The following is a 19,772-nucleotide window of genomic DNA, read 5'->3' as shown; positions in this document are numbered from 1 at the left end:
TTAACCTAAGGTTTAAAGGACAAGTCCATCCCAACAAAAACTTGATTTGAATAAAAAGAAAAAAATTCAACAAGCATTACACTGAAAATTTCATCAAAATCAGATGTAAAATAAGAAAGTTATGGCATTTTAAGGTTTTGCTTCATTTCACAAAACAGTTTATGCACATCTCGCTCGGTATGCAAATGAGAAACTGATGACATCACTCACTCACTATTTATTTTGTATTTTATTATCTGAAATATGAAATATTCTTATTTTCTCGTCATTGTCATGTGAAATGAAGTTTTATTCCTCCCTGAACACGTGGAATTCCTTTATTTTAATATTTTGTGCTTCAGGCAAGGAGTCAAATTTGTTAAAATTGAAATATTGTATAATTCAAAAAATAAAAAACAAAAGAAATAGTGAATAGGTGACATCATCGACTCTCATTTGGATGGAACTGGCTCGTTCATATAACTATTTTGTTAAAAATAAGCGAAACTTTGAAATGTCATAACTTTCTTATTTTACATCCGATTTTGATGAAATTTTCAGCATTGTGTTTGTCTGATTTTTCTCTATTGATTCAAATCAACATTTTTCTGAGGTGGACTTGACCTTTAATTTTTTTAAATGTCATCATAACTAAGAAAATATATGGACCTAGCTCATGAAACTTGGACATAAGGTCAATCAAGTATCACTAAACTTCCTGCACGAGTTTCATGTCACATGACCAAGGTCAAAGGTCATTTAGGGTCAATGAACTTTGGCCAAATTCGGGGTATCTGTTGAATTACCATCATAACTTTGAAAGTTTATGGATCTGATTGATGAATCTTTAACATAATAGTAATCAAGTGTCACGGAACATCCTATGCAAGTTTCAGGTCACATGATCAAGGTCAAAGGTCATTTGTGGTCAATGAACTTTGGCCAAATTGGGGGTATTTGTTGAATTTCCATCATAACTTTGAAAGTATGTAGGTGTAGTTTAGAAAACTTGGACGTAAGAGTAATCAAGTATCACTGAACATCCTGTGCGCATTTTAGGTCACATGATCAAGGTCAAAGGTCTCGTAAGGGTCAATGAACTTTTGCCACGTTGGGGGTATTTGTTGAATTACCCTCATATCATAGTGTATTGGTCTAGTTCATTAAACGTGGAAATAAGAGTAACCAAATATCACTGAACATCTTGTGCGAGTTATAGTAGTTATCAAAGTCAGCGCTGCTGCTATATTGAATCACGTGATGCAGGTGAGACCGCCAGAGGCATTCCACTTGTTTAAACCAAGACGGCACAGGTTGCTTCTTGACAGCATCATCCAATCAGGTAGTTTGTATTACTCACAAATCATCATTCATTCCAGCTCAGTGTGTCGCTAAAATGTGTCACATAGCTCTCAAAACTTTTGATAGTTTGAATGTTCTGAAATATTGTGAAATTAATTTGTTTCATAAAACTGTCATTTTTCTCATTAAACCTCTTTTTTTTCTTTTGACAGCAAACTATAAAAATAGAAGCTCTTTCTGATGGTGATGATGATTATTCTTTGAATAATGATCTTCACAGTGGAGGAGAGTGGAACAGTGATATTCTCGAATTGAATGACTTGGGGAAAGCCATCCAATCACAGAGCAGTCTATCTGATCAGGAAAATCAGTCAGGTGATCTCAACACTCAGTCATGTGATCAAAAGTCAGTACAATCATTGGCAGAAGTAGCAGCAGGAGGCAACCAGACTCCTAAGCAATCAGGTGATCTCAACACTCAGTCATGTGATCAACAGTCAGAACAATCATTAGCAGAAGTAACAGCAGTAGGCAACCAGACTCCTAAACAATCAGGTGATCTCAACACTCAGTCATGTGATCAAAAGTCAGAACAATCATTGGCAGAATTAGCAGCAGGTTGCAACCACACTCCTAAGAAATCAGGTGATCTCAACACTCGGTCATGTGATCAAAAGTCAGAACAATCAGAAGTAGCAGCAGGAGGCAACCACACTCCTAAGCAATCAGGTGATCTCAACACTCAGTCATGTGATCAAAAGTCAGAACAGTCATTGGCAGAAAAAGCTCCAGCTAGTCTGACTTCTACGAAATCACATGATCTCAACAATCAGTCATGTGATCTCAACAGTCCATCAGGTGATCCAGACATTCAGTCATGTGATCAGAGTTCAGAACAAACCTTGACAGAAGTAGGTCCAGCAAGAAACCAGATTCCTGAGAAACCTCAATCTTGTCAGGAAGTTAGCGGGCAATCTAATTGGCATGCTGATAGAATGTCTCATTCTCTCTTGGGTAAGAACAAAATTACAGATCTATGCTTTATTCAGTTGTTATGCCTATACATGTACCTTCTAAGGATGGTACTATTGACATTCAAGGACCAGTCCACCCCAATAAAAAGTTGTTATGGATAAAAAGAGAAAAATCAAATAACCACAACAAAAAATTTCATCAAAATCAGATGTAAAATAAAAAAAGTTATGATATTTCAAAGATTTGATTTATTCATTCACAACTGGATATGCAAATGAGACTGATGACACCACCCACTAAGTGTAATGTTTCATCTTAATGAAAATCATTTTCATGTGAAACAATATCTATCCCTCCCTGAGTTTTTGTGGTGTAGTGGCTCATCAAGCTGGTAATACATGGAATCTTGTATTTTATTAAAACAAAAAAAAAAAAAAAAGAAATAGAGAATGAGGGACATCATTGACTCTCTCATTTGAATTTCACTGAGTTTTAAATCTTATTACTTTCTTATTTCTCATGTGATTTTGATAAAAATTTCAGCATTGTGCTTGTTGGATTTTTTTCTATTGATTCAAATAAACATTTTTGTCTCTGCGCCGAGACTATATACGCACCGTCTTTCCTACGGCGGGGGCAGTGTCGTCAACATGAAATCTTAACCAAGGTTAATTTTTTGAAATGTCATAATTTACTTTGAAAATTTATGGATCTAGTTCATGAGACTTGGATAAAAGGGGTATTGGTATATCAATGGATATCCTGACTGAGTTTCAATTTGCATGACCAAGGTCAAACGTCGTTACGGGTCAACAAACTTTGGTCATGTCGGGGATAATTGTTGAATTGCCATCATAACTGAACTTTTATGGATCTAGTTCATGAAAATTAAACATTAGAGCAATCACAAGCATCTCTAAACATCCTGTTCGAGTTTCAGGTGACATCACCAAGGTCAAAGGTCATATATCTGTAGGGCAAATGAACTTTTGCCATGTTGGGAGTATTTGTTGAATTGCTATTATAACCTTGAAAGTCTATGGATCCAGCTCATAAAAATTAATAAATAGGAGTATTCAAGTATTATCATATGATCATGATCAAATGTCATTTTGGGTCAATGGACATATAGGGACAGTGATTTTCCGTTTCTAAAAATTGCCTTTTCTGTTTCAGAAAATCTCAAATTCCGTTTCAGCATGTCTGGAAACGGAAATTCCGTTTCCCCATAGACTGTGTGTACAAGAAACATTGAAAATTCCGTTTACATAGAAAACCAATACGCAACGAGTAGCGCTGCTCAAAATTTGCATCTACCAATGTACTAACATCGCTTTAAAATCCATTTTAATCGAAGAGATTCGAGCTAAAAAAAAAATTAGGGAAACATAATCAACATTAATATATTCTCACCTTTCATATTATTAGCATTATTTTATTGTTAAATGGGATTTTATTGCTGATTTGGGGGACTTTTCGGACATCGTTTTGAGCAATCGACGACTTCCGAATATCCGCCATTTTGGATTTGATGAATCACCGTGATCATTATATTATGACCGAACGCAGAGGGCAGCAACATACGGCCGAAGTCTTGTTGATATTAGTATTTTGTTGAGGATTTGGGATTAATTCCTGGTGCTTTTTTGTGCATTTTGAGAGAAACGTGTTTTCCGTGATTTTCCGTTTGAAAAGCCACTTTCCGTTTCAAACAGCCGATTCCGTGAATTCCGTCCGTTTTCCGCGATCGCGGAAAATCACTGTCCCTAGACATATTTTATTATCATATTATTATCAAGTGTTTTTTCTGTGAATAATTGTTCATAAGCTATTTTCAAAGGAAGCACTGCCGAATTGGGTAATGCAGGTGAGACTGCCAGAGACGTTCCACTTGTTTAAAAAATGGCTCTCCTTTATTTTTCAATATGGCTCCCTAAAAATTAAAAGTGATTTCAACACTGAGATAGCAACTATTATTCATATACTTTTGAAGTTGAATATTAGTTTGGTCTTTAAAGGTCAAGTCCACCTCAGAAAAATGTTGATTTGAATTAATAGAGAAAAATCAGACAAGCACAATGCTGAAAATTTCATCAAAAAATTAAGAATGACATTTCAAAATTTCACTTATTTTTAAGAAAATAGTTATATGAACGAGTTAGTTACATCCAAATGAGAGTCCATGATGTCACCCACTCACTACTTTTCTTTTTTTTGTTTGAATTATAGAATAATTCAAATCTTACAAATTTGACGATTAGGACCTCCTTGCCGGAAGCACAAAATGTTAAAATAATAGAATTCCACGTGTACAGGGAGGAATGAAACTTCATTTTACATCACAATGACGAGAAAATAAAAAGATTTCATATAATAAAATACAAAAGATACAGTGAGTGAGTGATGTCACCAGTTCCTCATTTGCATACCAACTGAGATGTGCATATAACTGTTTTGTGATATGAAGCAAAACTTTAAAATGCCATAACTTTCTTATTTCGCATCCGATTTTGATGAAATTTTCAGTGTTATGCTTGTTGAATTTTTCTATTTTTATTGAAATCAAGTTTTTGTTGGGGTGGAATTAAATAAAAAATAAAATGTTTGCCTCTGTGTTATTGTTTTATGTGCGGATGAGCGCAGCGATATTCCATTTTCATTTGAAGAGGAGCATGAGCATGAAGAGACTAACTGCGAAACAAATCTATATATTGAAGAGAAAATAATGTTCTCTTTTTACAGAACAAACATATCCATAAGATAGCAATCAATGTTTCCTCTGGGTTAAAGGGGAATCCAGCCTTGGCCATAAACTGGTGTGTTGGGAAGGAGAAAAATAAATTAAACAGAATGGTGAAAGTTTGAAAGAAATCGGTCAAGCAATAAGAAAGTTATTGCTGTTTTAAAATTGAGATCACTAATACTATGTAGATTTCAAATTGGCAACTGGGTAAGTTAATTATGACAAGGGGCAAGGACAACTTTCCCATAGGCCATGTACTTTATTATCAGGGATTTGTGGTTTTCTCCTAAGTACCCATTCCCCTGGGGCAGTAATCTAAATATAACCCACATAGTATATTGTTTTATGTCCTCATGAAAGAAAAATATAATTTTAAATAAAACTTTTTGGAAAAATGACAATTTAGCCATAATATGTATTGGAGTACATGGGAGAGTAGTCCTTGCCTTACATCACTATGACATCCCATATGTGGCCAATTTGAAGTCTCCATGGGTATAGTGATTACCAATATTTACAACTTTTAAAAATTCTTAACTTTCTTGTTGTTTGTCCAATATTGTTCAAATTTTCAGCTATAAACTTGTCTGATTTTTCTTTTCCTTATAAAAGCAAGTTTTTATTTGGGTTGGATTCCCCTTTAACATTGCTTTTAAGAGGTATCGATGAGCTTTTTTTCATTTCCATGAGATAGATACTATTATTTATCTCAGTTGAAATCAGCATTAGTTTGACCTGCAAATAAAAGTTTATAAAAAATTTACATCTGTGTTACATGTAAATGTTATTTTAGATGCAGATGAGCTTAGCAATATTCCATTTGCAAACTGGTATTTCTAATGATGATGGTGTGAAACATTAGTTTGGTCTTTGAAAACTTGTTGTTTTAGGTGCAGATGAGCTCGGCAATATTCCATTTTCTACGAAAGAAGAGCCTGAAGCGGAGACGGCAGATCGGGCTGAACATGATACTGGCAATGACAATGATCAAGAGAAACTATGGTGTATTTGCAGACAGCCTTATGATGAAAGGTAAGTCGTCTAATGCTCTTCCATAGTGTTACATGACATTAGGTCCTCCAACATTTTCTCCAGTCTGAATATCTCAGAGGGCATAGGGTGGATGTCAAATCGTAAAACACTCGAAAATTTGACTTTTTGAGCTAAATTTACTTTCCTTGCAATGTGAGGGCGCTCTTTCAAATGGTGCTATCAAGAAAATCCCATCATGTCTTGATTTAGAAATAATTTCTGCTATCTTGTTTGTTGTATTTTTCCTTCAGATTTGATGGTAAAATGGTCTATCTTTGAGTTAGCCCGTTGTTGGTAATATCGTTTGGAGGTTAAACGAGCTGTCATAGACCTTTCAATCTTATTTGAGATTTTTTAATCATCGCTGTCAGATGGCAAAATGGTCCATCTTCGAGTAAGACCAGTTAATCGATGGTTAAACAGTCTATCTAAAAAATCACTGAAGAATGTTGTGCATTGGGAAAAGATATGGTAAAATGGTCCATCTCGAAAATAGACCATTTTACCATCTTATGATGTGTAGTATGAGTGAATACATGTGCTGTGTTTAAACAGTCTATCTACACAAAAATCTCATTTTATTTCATAAATAAAACCCAGAATAAGCCAAAAATTCGTCAGTTGTTAGTGTTTATTGTGCTTCTTCTTTTCCCATTGCTGAAAATGCCTTACTTCCATCTCATAAAAAGGCTCAAACCTCTAAACTTTAAAGTCATTATTCTCAGAACAGCGATTTTCGGGATAGACCGTTTTACCATCTGACGGCCGATGGTTAGAGTTTTTGGTTCAGAATAATGAAAAGATGAGGATTAGGGTTAAACAGAGGTTAGGTTTTGATGCTTGGCTTGACATGTTTCCATTGGAGAAAGTGTGGAGGAGCCGTGGTGTAGTGGTTCTGACTCTCTCCTTGTAAACAGAGGGTCGTGTTTTCGAATCCCACCACGGTCTGGCGTCCTTTGGCAAGGCGTTAATCCACACTTTGCCACTCTCGACCCAGGTGCTAAATGGGTACCCGGTAGGATGTGAAAGTCATTGTAGCTTGTCCAGTACTGTGTGCGCCTCACCGGCCACTGACTGGAATACTCCCCAGGGAGTGGAGGATGTGCACACGTTGCGTGCGGGAATGGCTGACTGAATCCGATGACCGGGGTAATAATATATCTGTAAAGCGCTTAGACACGTTCCGATGTATTAAGCGCTATTTAAAAGCGGATTATTATTATTAGAAAGTGTTGCTGGAGCAACTGGGCGTTGTGGCGTGCGCCTGTAATCCATGCTGTGGGGAAGTTACAAATTGATGCAGAGGTTCGAGCCCTGGTCACGTCTTTCGGATGGTGACGTTAAAGGTCGGTCCCAGACGTAAATAATCATATCTGATTGATACACGTCTGACAAAACTCAAATACACACACACACACACACAAATGTCATGGGACCTTTCGACCTTTCGTCCCATACTGTGAGGGCAAAAAAAAAGTTTGTTTGCTATGACTCCACTCACCCTTCAGTTAAAGGTATTGTTTAACTTTGTGAGCAGCTGATTTAAAAAATTCTCAAACCAAGATGAAACGTGTACTAGTGCATGTATTCGAACTAATAAACCCTGCAAACAACCATTATTGAGAATGAAAAGCTAAAACTACAAGGCAAACCCCAATTTTGTAAATAGGTGTCTTATAGACACCTAAATATTACACATGGTGTATGGGATGAAATTAAGATGGTGTTTCCAGTCACTTTATATTTCAATTTTTGAAGCACTAAATGATTATTTTCGGATGCAATTTTTTCTGGGCTTCTTTTTGTAACATATCACAGACACAGGTGACAAGTGTGACCTAGCTCAGATTTTTTAAAAGTCAAACCAATGTTAAACAATCACTTTAATACCTCTCACAATGTATGTTTGTATGTTAAGAGGTGGCCCAAGTAGTCTCAGGTCTTGTGGTCCAATGGTTAGAGCATTGGACTCATGATCGCAAGGTTGTGAGTTTGAATCCAACTCTGTCATTGTCTCCACTTTGATAAAAAGGCCCAAGAGGGATATCTGTTGTCTATTACGTCAGCCACTATGACTGATTAACCTAGACGTAAAATGTTTCCAAGGTAATTGGTTATATACCAGCTTGGCGTTTACCAGCAAAATGCTATCCTGCCGAGTTTCTACTGGAGTTACCACAAACAACAACAGAAAATCTATTTTTTTCTATTGTGCCATTATCCGGGTTGAAGTCACCAGTCCATTCATCAGTGCTGGTGACTTCTTTCAACTCCCATTGACTTTGTACACAATGAGTGCGCCCACTGACACACACAAGAAGAGAGGTGACTAATTTCACGATAAGGCAATACATGTTTTCCACTGAATTATTGTATGTATTTTTATCATTTTTCTTCAAGGTTCATGATATGCTGTGATAAATGTGAAGATTGGTTTCATGGCAAATGTGTAAACGTCACCAAGAAAGAAGGAAAGCGCATGGAAAGGGAGAATATTAGCTGGATGTGTCCAAAGTGTACTGGTGAGTCCTACTTAATAACTCCTTGTTTGCATTTAGCCTAAAGGCCACCGCACACCTTACGACTGTTCGCGATCCGATTTTGGTACAAATCACATTTTGCTCATTTTCTGAAAATGTGAATGGAACCTATCATTTTATTTGAGGTTAGAATTAATTGAAAGAATACTACTATAACCATTTTGTAAGATTCTAAGCCTGTATTTTAGAGTAAAAGCCAAATTAGTTTCAAATTGTAGCCAATTGCACGACTGCTGTGAAGTCATTATGACTGGATATTGAATTTGCTTTTATTCTAAGAAGGATAATAGCGTATTCACAGATTTGAACATGGGTATTAGGATCATAGCGATTTTGAACATTGCGCAGTAAGATATTCCAAGTCTCAATACTAGCATCAAATTCTGCTATGTTTTATTCCAAAGTTGAGTCGCTGGCCAATCGTAAGGTGTGCGGTCGCCTTAAAGGAAACCAAAACCCAAGAAGAGAAACAATCTTATTGGAAAGAGTAAAATGAGAGGAACAATTTAAAAAAAAAGTTTCATCAAAATCTGTTATGAAGTAAGCAAGTTATGGGAGTTTGAAAACTCTTGTTGTACTTACTATGTGGATCCTCAAATTGGCAAACATGTTTCAAAATGGCTGATTTTGTGGACAACTCTCCATTTGTTTTGTACACATATTTTCAGATTTTCCCCTTTATTTTGCATATTTCACATTATCTCCTCCTGACCTTGACATATATATGATGTGGATTATATTTTGCCATGACATATGTTGTCCTCAGAAGGAGGCAAGATGCAATTTGAAAGATGATGAGGAAAATCTGAAAATTTGTGTACAAAACAAATGGAATGTTGTCCACAAAATCAGCCACTTTGAAGCACGTTTGCCACATAGTAAGTACAACAAGAGTTTTCAAACTCCCATAACTTGCTTATTTCATAACCAATTTTGATGAAACTTGTTTTAAATTGTTCCTCTCATTTTATTTTTTCCAATAAGATTACTTCTCTTCTTGGGTTTTGGTTTCCTTTAAGTCAAGCCCATCACAACATGAACAACAAAAGATTGAACATGTTGATTGAAGATAAATTTCCAAAGGGGAGATGCTCATACTTGCCCCCCCCCCCCCCGAGAACGTTTTTGTTTTTCATTAACCAGACCAATCCAAATCTGTCATGTTTTATTTATTTTTGTCAGACTTTTTAACCAATATCTCTTGATTGGTTTGAATCAAATTGAACATGAACCTTTGTAAAACGTTTATTTTTCAAATCGAAATTTGACCCTTTACCCAAATTGTGATAATCTTCCCTAAAAGTGCCACTTAGATCTCATCATGTCTACATCCCATGTGAGAGGTGATCAGATGGCAAGATCTTAGATCTTGTCATGTCTTCATCCTGTGGGAGAGATGATCAGACGATAAAAGATTCTAAAAGATTGTTTTTAAAATGTCCTAGGTCACATGATCACGGTCAAAGGTCATGTTGGGCTAACGGACATAGTATTATCATAAAAGTGTTTTTTTGTGAAACTTTGTTTAACCACTCGACTGCGTAGCACGTAATATTACATGCTGGGCGAGCATATGATCTGTTTGAGGCACGTAATACATGCTTGACCTTATCTTCTGTTTGAGGCGTCAGCACTGCGCTGCTAATACCCCTATGATGAAAACAGTGCATGTACATCAAATTTCAGATTATGGACATCAGATGGCGCTATTTTACAAAAGTTATCGAAACTTTCGCAGTTATTTATTAATGTTTGTATTCCCTTTTTCATTGTGAAAGGGTACGCCGTTCAGTTCAAAATGGCGACTTGCAGTGGAGAAGGGATTCCGAAGAATTTTTATGAAACTTATGATGATAGGAGTGATGAATTTAGTGAAAGATCTGTGTCAGAAGGGGAGGATGATTTTTTTTAATGGATATTGGAAAAAAGTGATGAGGAAAGTAATATGATTATTAACAATTTTTCCACCAAGCTGCTGTTGGTTGTAGTCCCAAATAGATCTAACTTGTTAGTCCCATTCAGAAGCGGTGCCAGGTAAAAATGGCAGAGGTAATAATGGTAGAGGTAATAATGGCAGAGGTAAATATGGCAGAGGTAATAATGGCAGAGGTAAAAATGGCAGAGGTAAAGATGATAAAGATAGGCTGAGACGGTGCCAGGTAAAAATGGCAGAGGTAATAATGGCAGAGTTTAGAATGGCAAAGGTAAAAATGGCAGAGGTAAAAATGGCAGAGGTAATAATGGCAGAGGTAAAAATGGCAAATGTAAAAATGGCAGAGGTAAAAATGGCAGAGGTAAAAATGACAGAAGTAATAATGGCAGAGGTAAAAATGATAAAGATAGGCTACATCATTAGAGAGATTTCGATTGTCTGCGACTGCAACGTATTCCTAGTTCACCGGAAGTGGTGACACCGCTCGTTCAGTATCACGTTCGTACATTGATGAAAACAATTTCGATTTAAGTCGACGTACCCGTACCACGCCACAGCATATACCAGCGTGATAGCGATCGGGCCGTGGGCCGATGCTTGGCCGGAGAATCAGGCGTAGCATCACGCTACGAACCAGTGGGGCGACTGTGGGTGCAACATTTGCACTCTTGCGCAAAAAGCCGAAAACACACGGTTGTTTGGAAATAAAACATCAATTACCTATCGGATATGTAGTGTCTGAAAACAGGACACACTAAATGTAATGGAAAAGCTGGTAACAATTAAGCAGTAATTTGCAGTTTACCAGCCCTGCTGAATCAACGAAACTCGAGTGTTGATGCGGCTTCATTCATTTTTGCCAAGCTGGGATGACGTCATCATGTTCGAACTAGCGCTCGTTCGAGCACTATGACACCGAACGTCAAAACCCTCAAATACGAGTCACAGATTTGGTCAGTGGACGAGAAGGCTCGTCACAGATTACTTCGCGCATGCGCAGTGCTCCCAAAATTCCTTAATCTCGTACGTCCACATGGCACGTCACAGAAAACGAAAGGTCTCAATTATCATCCATGATCGGATCAACTATTGTTGACGAAATGGGCTATAAAAACTGATTAAATATTATGTTGTTTTCGTCATTTAAGATCTATACTCTGTCGTTTATATGACTAAACTCATGCATTTTCTTGCCAAAATGATTTCAATTAGTGACTGCATAATGAAAGGATCTTAAGCTCGTAAGCAGAACAACGCTTTATACAAACCCAACGATTTTTAAAAATGTAAACTCCAATGTGTGCAGCCACTAACCCTCTGAAACGAACAAGTTCGGGTCTATTTCGAACTACTTTCATAATTAACCTGGATAAAAAAAATAACTGAACATTCTGTAATAAAAGTATTTTTTATTTCCACATCATGATGGATCATGCATGAATAGATATTGATGTCACTGGCAGATCCATGGGGCACAGCAGGCCCGTGCCCCCTTGAGAGGTACAATTGAAATCTTAGCAAAAATATGCTATCTCAAGTGTGCCCCCTTTTTAAAGCGAGACCCTTTATCTGCTTGCTAATTATTTTTTGGACAAGTTAGTAGGCGGAGAACTTTTTCGCGTGCCATTTTTCAGGAAAATGTGCCCCCCCTTGGAAAATCCTGGATCTGCCCCTGATTAATGTGATACATGTGTATGTTCAATGTAAATGATACAATTATTGTTTAGTCTTTAGAGCAATACCTCAATGCAGCTAGTCCAAGTGGATGCCAGGTTTGACGTCATATATGGGAAGCTGCCCCATGACATTATGCACTACAAAATAGTTCGAATTGTTTAAAAAAAATATTTCAGGAGCGTCAGTGAAATGATTTGTCTCTTGATACATACTGAAGATTAAAAAATTTGTTTTTTTTTTCTAGAAAATTATATTTCATTAATATTTTCTATACACCAAATATGGGAAAGCTGCTCGCAAATGACGTCATCACTAAAATATAAAAGTATAGCTTTTTATATCTTTGCTAAAACCCTCACCAATATTTTATTTTTTCTTCTATTTTACAATGACTTTAAACTGAGGTTGAACTTCCCCTGTAATGAATCAAGTACAATTGCGATCAAGAGTGTGCTTCAAATTTGAATTTTAATACAGCGATTTGACATGAGGAGGCCGTCCATGAGAGTCCAGAAAAAATAAGATATTCTAGCCAAAATATTTGATGCAGATGATCTATCTATGATTTTAAAAATGTCACCGTTTCCATTATCTTTATTTTCTTAGAACCTTTCTTTGTTAATCTATGTAGGGCTTACATGCGGGGGCTTTTTGATTTTTTTTTGCATGGGGGTTTAAGACCCTTTTTACCTATACCATTATGACCTCTGCCATTATGCCCTCTGCCATTTTTAACCTCTGCCATTTTTACCTCTGCCATTTTTACCTTTGCCATTTTTACCTCTGCCATTTTTACCTTTGCAATTTTTACCTCTGCCATTTTTACCTCTGCCATTTTTACCTCTGCCATTTTTACCTCTGCCATTATTACCTCTGCCATTATTACCTCTGCCATTTTTACCTCTGCCATTTTTACCTCTGCCATTATTACTTCTGCCATTTTTACACCGAGCCTCAGAAGCACCAGGGGGGTCAGTGCGCATTACAGCCTATAGCAGTCAAGTGGTTAATAGCTGTTTTCAAATTCAGCTCTGCTGCTATATACGTGTATTAGGTTGCCCTTGAAGGTGTAGGGACAGTGATTTTCCGTTTAAAAAAATGGCCTTTTCTGTTTCAGAAAATCTCAAATTCTGTTTCAGCATGTCAGAACGGAAATTCTGTTTCCTCATAGACTATGTACACACGGAAAATAGACTGTGGGATGGACAAGGAAAATGTCTCTAGTTTTTCATTTCCGTGGGGCGGCAAATACAACCACGGTTCTTGGACATGATAATATGTAAAATATTATGAGTGAATACATGCATAATGTTGCCATCGGTAAATTATGCTCCTGACCTCAAAATTAAAATAATAATATGCAAAATCGTACCATTGACTCGACTGGAAATTCCGCCATTCACCCCGTGTGTTAAGGACTTCCGTGAACGCGCGCAAGCGTGCACAATGCATGTAACCTCGTTCGCGTTTTATTTTTTTTTATTCGCTGTACATGATATACGTTAGATACAGAATATACGATGGCGGATAAGATTTCGTCGTCTTCGTCGTGTTTTGACAGCGAAAATGACGATTTATCACTAGCAAATATATGCTACATGCACGTCTTACCCAAGGAAAGAGGGCCAGTAAATTCCTTTCAAGTAAAGAGCTAGAACAAATTTAAGCCTTTGCTGCATTTGTTAATTGATGTAGACTACCTGGGACTTCAGAATAAAAATAGCTATTCGTGCAGCAGAGAAGTTTGCGATTGACTTGCATGCAACCCGGTCCATCCCAGGGAGCAGTGGCTTAACAGTGCAGGGGGGGCAAGCTATCCCCCTGGGGAGTTCACCGGGAACTTAAAGGGGAAAAAGAAAAGGGGGAGAATGAAAGGGGAAAAAAGAAAAGGGGGAGAATGAAAGGGAAAGGGGAAAAAGAGGAACTGGAAAAGGAAAGAAAGAAGAACAGATAGATTGTCATGAAAAGGTGATTTTATTTTTTTTTAAATAAGCATGCATGCAAAATCATAAACAAAATCTTGTTTACCGTGGCGTACAGACCAAGAAAAAAAAGGAAAAGGAAAGAGAGAAGGGTGAAAAATATGTTATCTTCTTTAACATTATGTCAAAATCTGAAATTGGATTTTTGTATATAATAAAAATGTATAATTTTTTGCTCACTCGCATTGTTTTTTTTTCCCGATACACCATATCGCCCCTCAAAATGTTGCCTCATGACGCCATTGCCTGCCCCTCCCCCCTTTGAGAAGCAAAATACTAAAATTTGTAATGTAAATATGCCATTAAAACAAAGGTGTGCCCCCTCTTTTGAAATTGAAGACCCTTTTTTTCCGTGTACGAAATATACTTCATTGTGGGTGAAAACCTTCTTTTTCATTTTTTTTGCTTGTCAATTGGTTGAAAAACTTTTTTTTGGGGGGGGGGCTGGTCGAAACTTTCCTCTGAAAAATTAGCCCCCTTTTGGAAAATCATGGATCTGCCCCTGATAAGACCGGAGATTTTTTGCTCTTGCCCCTCCTGCATGGCCACCGACCCGTTACGCTCCTGCCCAGCCCGACCAGCATTGCAGCAAGATCCGAATGGATCAAACTAACGTTATAGATGTAACGCGTTACATCTTGCTCAGAGCCAGGTCAAACATCGTTCGTATCACCAGCATTCCAGCAATCAAACTATCGAAGGTGAAAAAGATACAGAGGATGATTTTGAGATGGTGATCCTTGTTATAGCGATCTTTGTCCATGCCAAAATTGTTTCACTTTGTGCTTTTGCATTTCATTCTGTGCAAAAGTGAAGCAGTACAAGCTTTGATGATTTTTGTATAGGTCTAGATTTCTTAATTGAATCGATACATAATGTGACTCATGTCATGACTTACTTAACCGCCACATTTACAAGCCTATGAATAGAAGACGAAGTAAGTCATGAGTCACATTATTCATCGACTCAATTAAGAAATCTAGATGTAGACCTATACAAAAAAAATCATCAAAGTTTGCACCGCTTCACTTTTGCAGAGAGTGAAATGCAAGAGCACAAAGTGAAAACAAATTATACCTTCGATCGATTGATTGCTCAATGCTGGTGATACGAAAGATGTTTGACCTGGCTCTGGGCAAGATGTAAACGCGGTAGGCCTACATCGAACATCTATATTTATTTTGATCCATTCGGATCTTGCTGAAAGCTGGTCGGACGTCGGGCTGGTCTCCCGGGGCCGGGCTGCATGCAAGTCAATCGCAAACTTCTCTGCTGCACGAATAGCTATTTTTATTCTGAAGTCCCAGGTAGTCTACATCAACGAATGCAGCAAAGGCTTAAATTTGTTCTAGCTCTTTACTTGAAAGGAATTTACTGGCCCTCTTTCCTTGGGAAAGACGTGCATGTAGCATATATTTGCTAGTGATAAATCGTCATTTTCGCTGTCAAAACACGACGAAGACGACGACATCTTATCCGCCATCGTACATTCTGTATTATAACGTATATCATGTACAGCGAATAAAAAAAATAAAACGCGAACGAGGTTACATGCATTGTGCACGCTTGCGCCCGTTCACGGAAGTCCTTAACACACGGGGTGAATGGCGGAATTTCCAGTCGAATCAATGGTACGATTTTGCATATTATTATTTTAATTTTGAGGTCAGGAGCAAAATTTACCGATGGCAACATTGTGCAGGTATTTACTCATAATATTTTACAAATTATCATGTCCAAGAACCGTGGTTGTATTTGCCGCCCCACGGAAAGTCACAATTTTAGCGACCATCCCAGTCTAAAAGTGGCAATTCCATTTACACATTGAATAGCAAAATCACAGCGCGTACACTCGCACTGGCCAAAGTTTGTATCTGCTACTGTACCAACAACACAATAGAATCCGTTCTAATCGGATCTATGCGGGTGCATTTAATAATTTTTCAAACGCATTCAGCATGCATACATCCTCACCTTTCACATAATTAGCATTATTTTACGGTGAAATTAAATTTCATCGATAATTTTGGGGGGTTTTGGACATCTTTATCATCAGTCAACGACTTTCGCCAATTAACCATCTTGGATTTTAAGACCACAATATCGTGCTGTTACATCTTCAAACGTAGAGGGCAGCAACACACGACCATGCAGTTGAGCGATATGAAGCGATGTGAAGCTCAACCCGGCTGGCCGGGCGCGGGGCCCGGGGTACTATCGAGTGTGCTGATGATGTTGAGAGCAGTCATGTGTGAATTGTCATGATTGTAGCGAAGTGAGATCGTGTTTTCTGGGGTTTTATGGCCATTTAATATTCTCATTTTGTTACTTTGGAGGAATTTCTGTTGCTATTCCGTGTATGTGAGGAAAAATACGATTTCCGTGATTTTCCGTTTGAAATGCCACTTTCCGTTTCAAAAGGCCTTTTTTGTGAATTCCGTCCGTTTTCCGCGATCGTGGAAATCACTGTCCCTAAAGGTGGTCACTGAAGTTTGGGTTTTCAAACTGTGTGGGAGAGAATTCCACAGGCAATGTCCTGCATGAGCAAAGGCCCGCTGCCTGCATGATTTCTTAGCAACTGGAATTTGTAAGAGATTAGATGAGGATCAGAAATTTCTTAAGGGTTGGCAGGGATTTGATTGTAAGGCGCGCGAGAGCGATCGCGCGCTACATGCGCGCCTTAATCCATTTTTGGTAGCGCGTTTAATAGCGCGCCTCGCGATCGTTGACCTGCGCGGAAATGCCTAAAGTCGCCCTCGAAATCACCAAAAATCATGCTTATTGCCGAGTGAATAACAACTCAATATGCTCGAGCTCTGCTTACTATTTAAAACTCATCCAAAATACAACACTCAAAAGTCAGGAATAATCCTTAAAAATAGCGAGTAGCGCAGTTTAAAATTCCGACGTTGCGTTATTTTTTCTGTACCACGTATTTCCATACACATGGTACCAAGTACGGAAAAAAATCAATGCAACGGTCGGGAAACAGTTGCATGTATAGGGGTCCATTATGACTACCACCATGTGCAATTTCGAATGCACATGTTTCCCCGACAGATATCATGATTTTGTGATTAAATAATTTGAATTACACAGGAAGTAAATCCCTGAGACTTGTAACCTAGCATTGGTGAGTTGTCATTCGGCTTTGCTTTTCAAAACGGCTTAGGCCCTATTAACTTCCAAAATAAGTTACCTTATTTATTAATTGTAACTAAAAAATCATTTATTTTCTTTTTCTAGGGGATGAGGTATTATATCAGACAATAAATCATCAAACAAAGCTCCATCTATTTTACAAGGCTGCGGCAGGCTCACGCATTGGCGATTTTACTAGCTAGCCAGTTAGAGCTTTGTCTCTGCCAGAGCTCTGGGGGACAATTCACTCAGTAAAGGCCTCAATGATGGTGATTTTCTGTTTCAGACAGAGTTTATATTTCATGAATATTATTCAAAACTGCCAATAAAGTTGGATGATTTCTTCATTGTCATGTATATTTAAGTTCTTAATGATTACATTCTCACCGAATTTAGACTCCCCAATAGAGTAATGAAATTTTCATGGAGATTTGCGTTTTCAAAGAACTTCAGGAAAAGTTAGGGGATGTGGGCCTTTATTACATGTACATGGCTGAGTACAGGGTATTGTACTGGAATAGATGGAGTAGAAATTAGATATTGAATTCATTTATATCCAAGTCCAACTCACCCACACCCACCCACACACACCCACATCCAAGATTCTAAGCATGAAAAATAACTTTAAAAATCATACAATATTGAACAAAAAGTAATAATTCATTAATAAGTGAACAGGTATATCCAAGTCCAACTCACAGTCACACACACACACTCACCCACACACACCCACATCCACCCACACACACCCACATTCAAGATTCTAAGCATGAAAAATAACTTAAAAAATCATACATTATTGAACAAAAAGTAATAATTCATTAATAAGTGAACAGGTATTCTTCAAAATACAAAAAGTAGCATCTAAAAAGAGCCCCCGAAATGCAAAAAGTAGCCCCTGAAATTTGCCAAAAAAATTTAAAATGGAGCCCCTGAAAAAAAAATTGTTAGTGACTTAACTTTAAGCCAAAGTTAAAACCTAAACTCAAACAGGTTTTGATAACACACAATCTAATTACAAAACATTGTAAAACGATTACAAATACTTCCTTTGGTTGTTGATTGTAACTTTATAGTACATACATTTCCTCCATCTGTTTTGTTAATTGGACAAAAAGCTCCCCTTGTATGTTGAAGAAGAGCTTTTTGCAGTGCTCCTCTACCGCTCTCCTTAAAAGATCTAGGAGAGCTATTTATTGCTCCCCTCATAATTATAAAACCGAGTCCCTGGGTTGGTAATTAAGCATCAAAGACTTATTGTAACTAGGGGAAGTTCCATTGACCATATCAAAAGAAGGATTTTAAAGATTATGCCTTCCTTCAGGGCAACCAGTGAAAAGTTTTCAATATGGGGGTGATGTGGCTGCGCTTGCTAGATAGAGTTACAATACACGCAGCTGCATTTTGCAACCTTTGCAATTTTCCAAGTTGAGAATCTGGTAAGTTTTAAAGGAGGCTATTACTAAAATCGAATTATGAAGAAATGAATGAATGTACCAGTTTCTCTGATACTGAGTGAGTGAGATATTTTCTTATGAAGCCAATTTATTGCACAATTGATAACAAACTAATATGCAAATGTTTGTAATCTGGTTTGACATGGACATGTGAGAATCAAAAATAACTCCAAGATTGCGACATGATTTTGACAACCTTTGGGGATGTCATTGCCTGAGACAGAAATGGAATCAATGTTGAATTTGTTAAGTTGCAAATTTGAGCCAAAAACTAAAAACTTACATATACGATGGTTCAAAAGTAACGAATATGACTCAACCAAGTGTCCATTATGCATCTTTCAAGATTACACAGGGCCTGTGTGGCACTAGTTTGATTGGGTGAAAATGATACGAAATTCTGTATATCATCTGCATATGAATGATTATGAACAGTGTCATTTAAAAATATCTTGAAGTCCTGTAAAATAAATGGAAAACAAAGTGGGCCCTCCAACAGAGCCCTGGGGGACGCCGCAGACCAGTGACCTAGATGAAGAGGTAACACCATTTATGAGGACTGACTGAATGGAATGAGAGATAAGATTTCAGCCATTGTAGGGCCTTGCCCGGAACACCTAAACTAGTCAGAGTGTTAATAAGTAGGATGTGGTCTACGGTGTCAAATGTGGGCGACAGATCTTGGAATACCATTGCTGTGACAGATCCACTGTCCATTTTTTGTGAACTAAAACTAGAAACATTGTGAGGAGCATCTCAATACTGTGATGAGGTCGGTAGGCAGACTGAAATGGGTCAAATAAATCATGTTCTAACAAATAATCTGTGATTCTTAAAAGACAACCCTTTCAAGAATCTTTAACAAAAAAGGAAGATTACTAACTGGTTGGAAATTTTTGAGTGATTCACAATCTAAAGATATTTTTTTCAATAAAGGACGAATAAGGGCATTAAAAAATGAATTAGGAATGATAAGGAATTTTTTTTTAATGAAGCACAATATGATAATCC

At 37.4% G+C, this 19,772-nt stretch overlaps 1 protein-coding gene across 4 annotated transcripts in view; it reads left to right on the top strand.

Moving 5' to 3' along the window:
• Positions 1–19,772, top strand: part of LOC121431041 (zinc finger protein 493-like) — a 57,287-nt gene that overhangs the window by 23,117 nt on the left and 14,398 nt on the right. For all 4 annotated transcript variants that reach the window (XR_005972094.1, XM_041628509.1, XM_041628508.1 and 1 more), the window contains exons 5-7: positions 1,494–2,295; positions 5,890–6,031; positions 8,432–8,553. Coding sequence is in view for 3 of the 4 variants with exons in the window: in XM_041628509.1 (XP_041484443.1) it covers positions 1,494–2,295; positions 5,890–6,031; positions 8,432–8,553 (1,066 nt within the window). In the remaining variant the exon portion in view is untranslated. The remainder of the gene's footprint in view (positions 1–1,493; positions 2,296–5,889; positions 6,032–8,431; positions 8,554–19,772) is intronic.

The sequence above is a fragment of the Lytechinus variegatus genome, chromosome 17, assembly GCF_018143015.1.
Source record: "Lytechinus variegatus isolate NC3 chromosome 17, Lvar_3.0, whole genome shotgun sequence".
Taxonomy (NCBI): domain Eukaryota; kingdom Metazoa; phylum Echinodermata; class Echinoidea; order Temnopleuroida; family Toxopneustidae; genus Lytechinus; species Lytechinus variegatus.
Note: the sequence above shows the minus strand (reverse complement) of the source record. Positions and strands in the feature narration are given on the sequence as shown.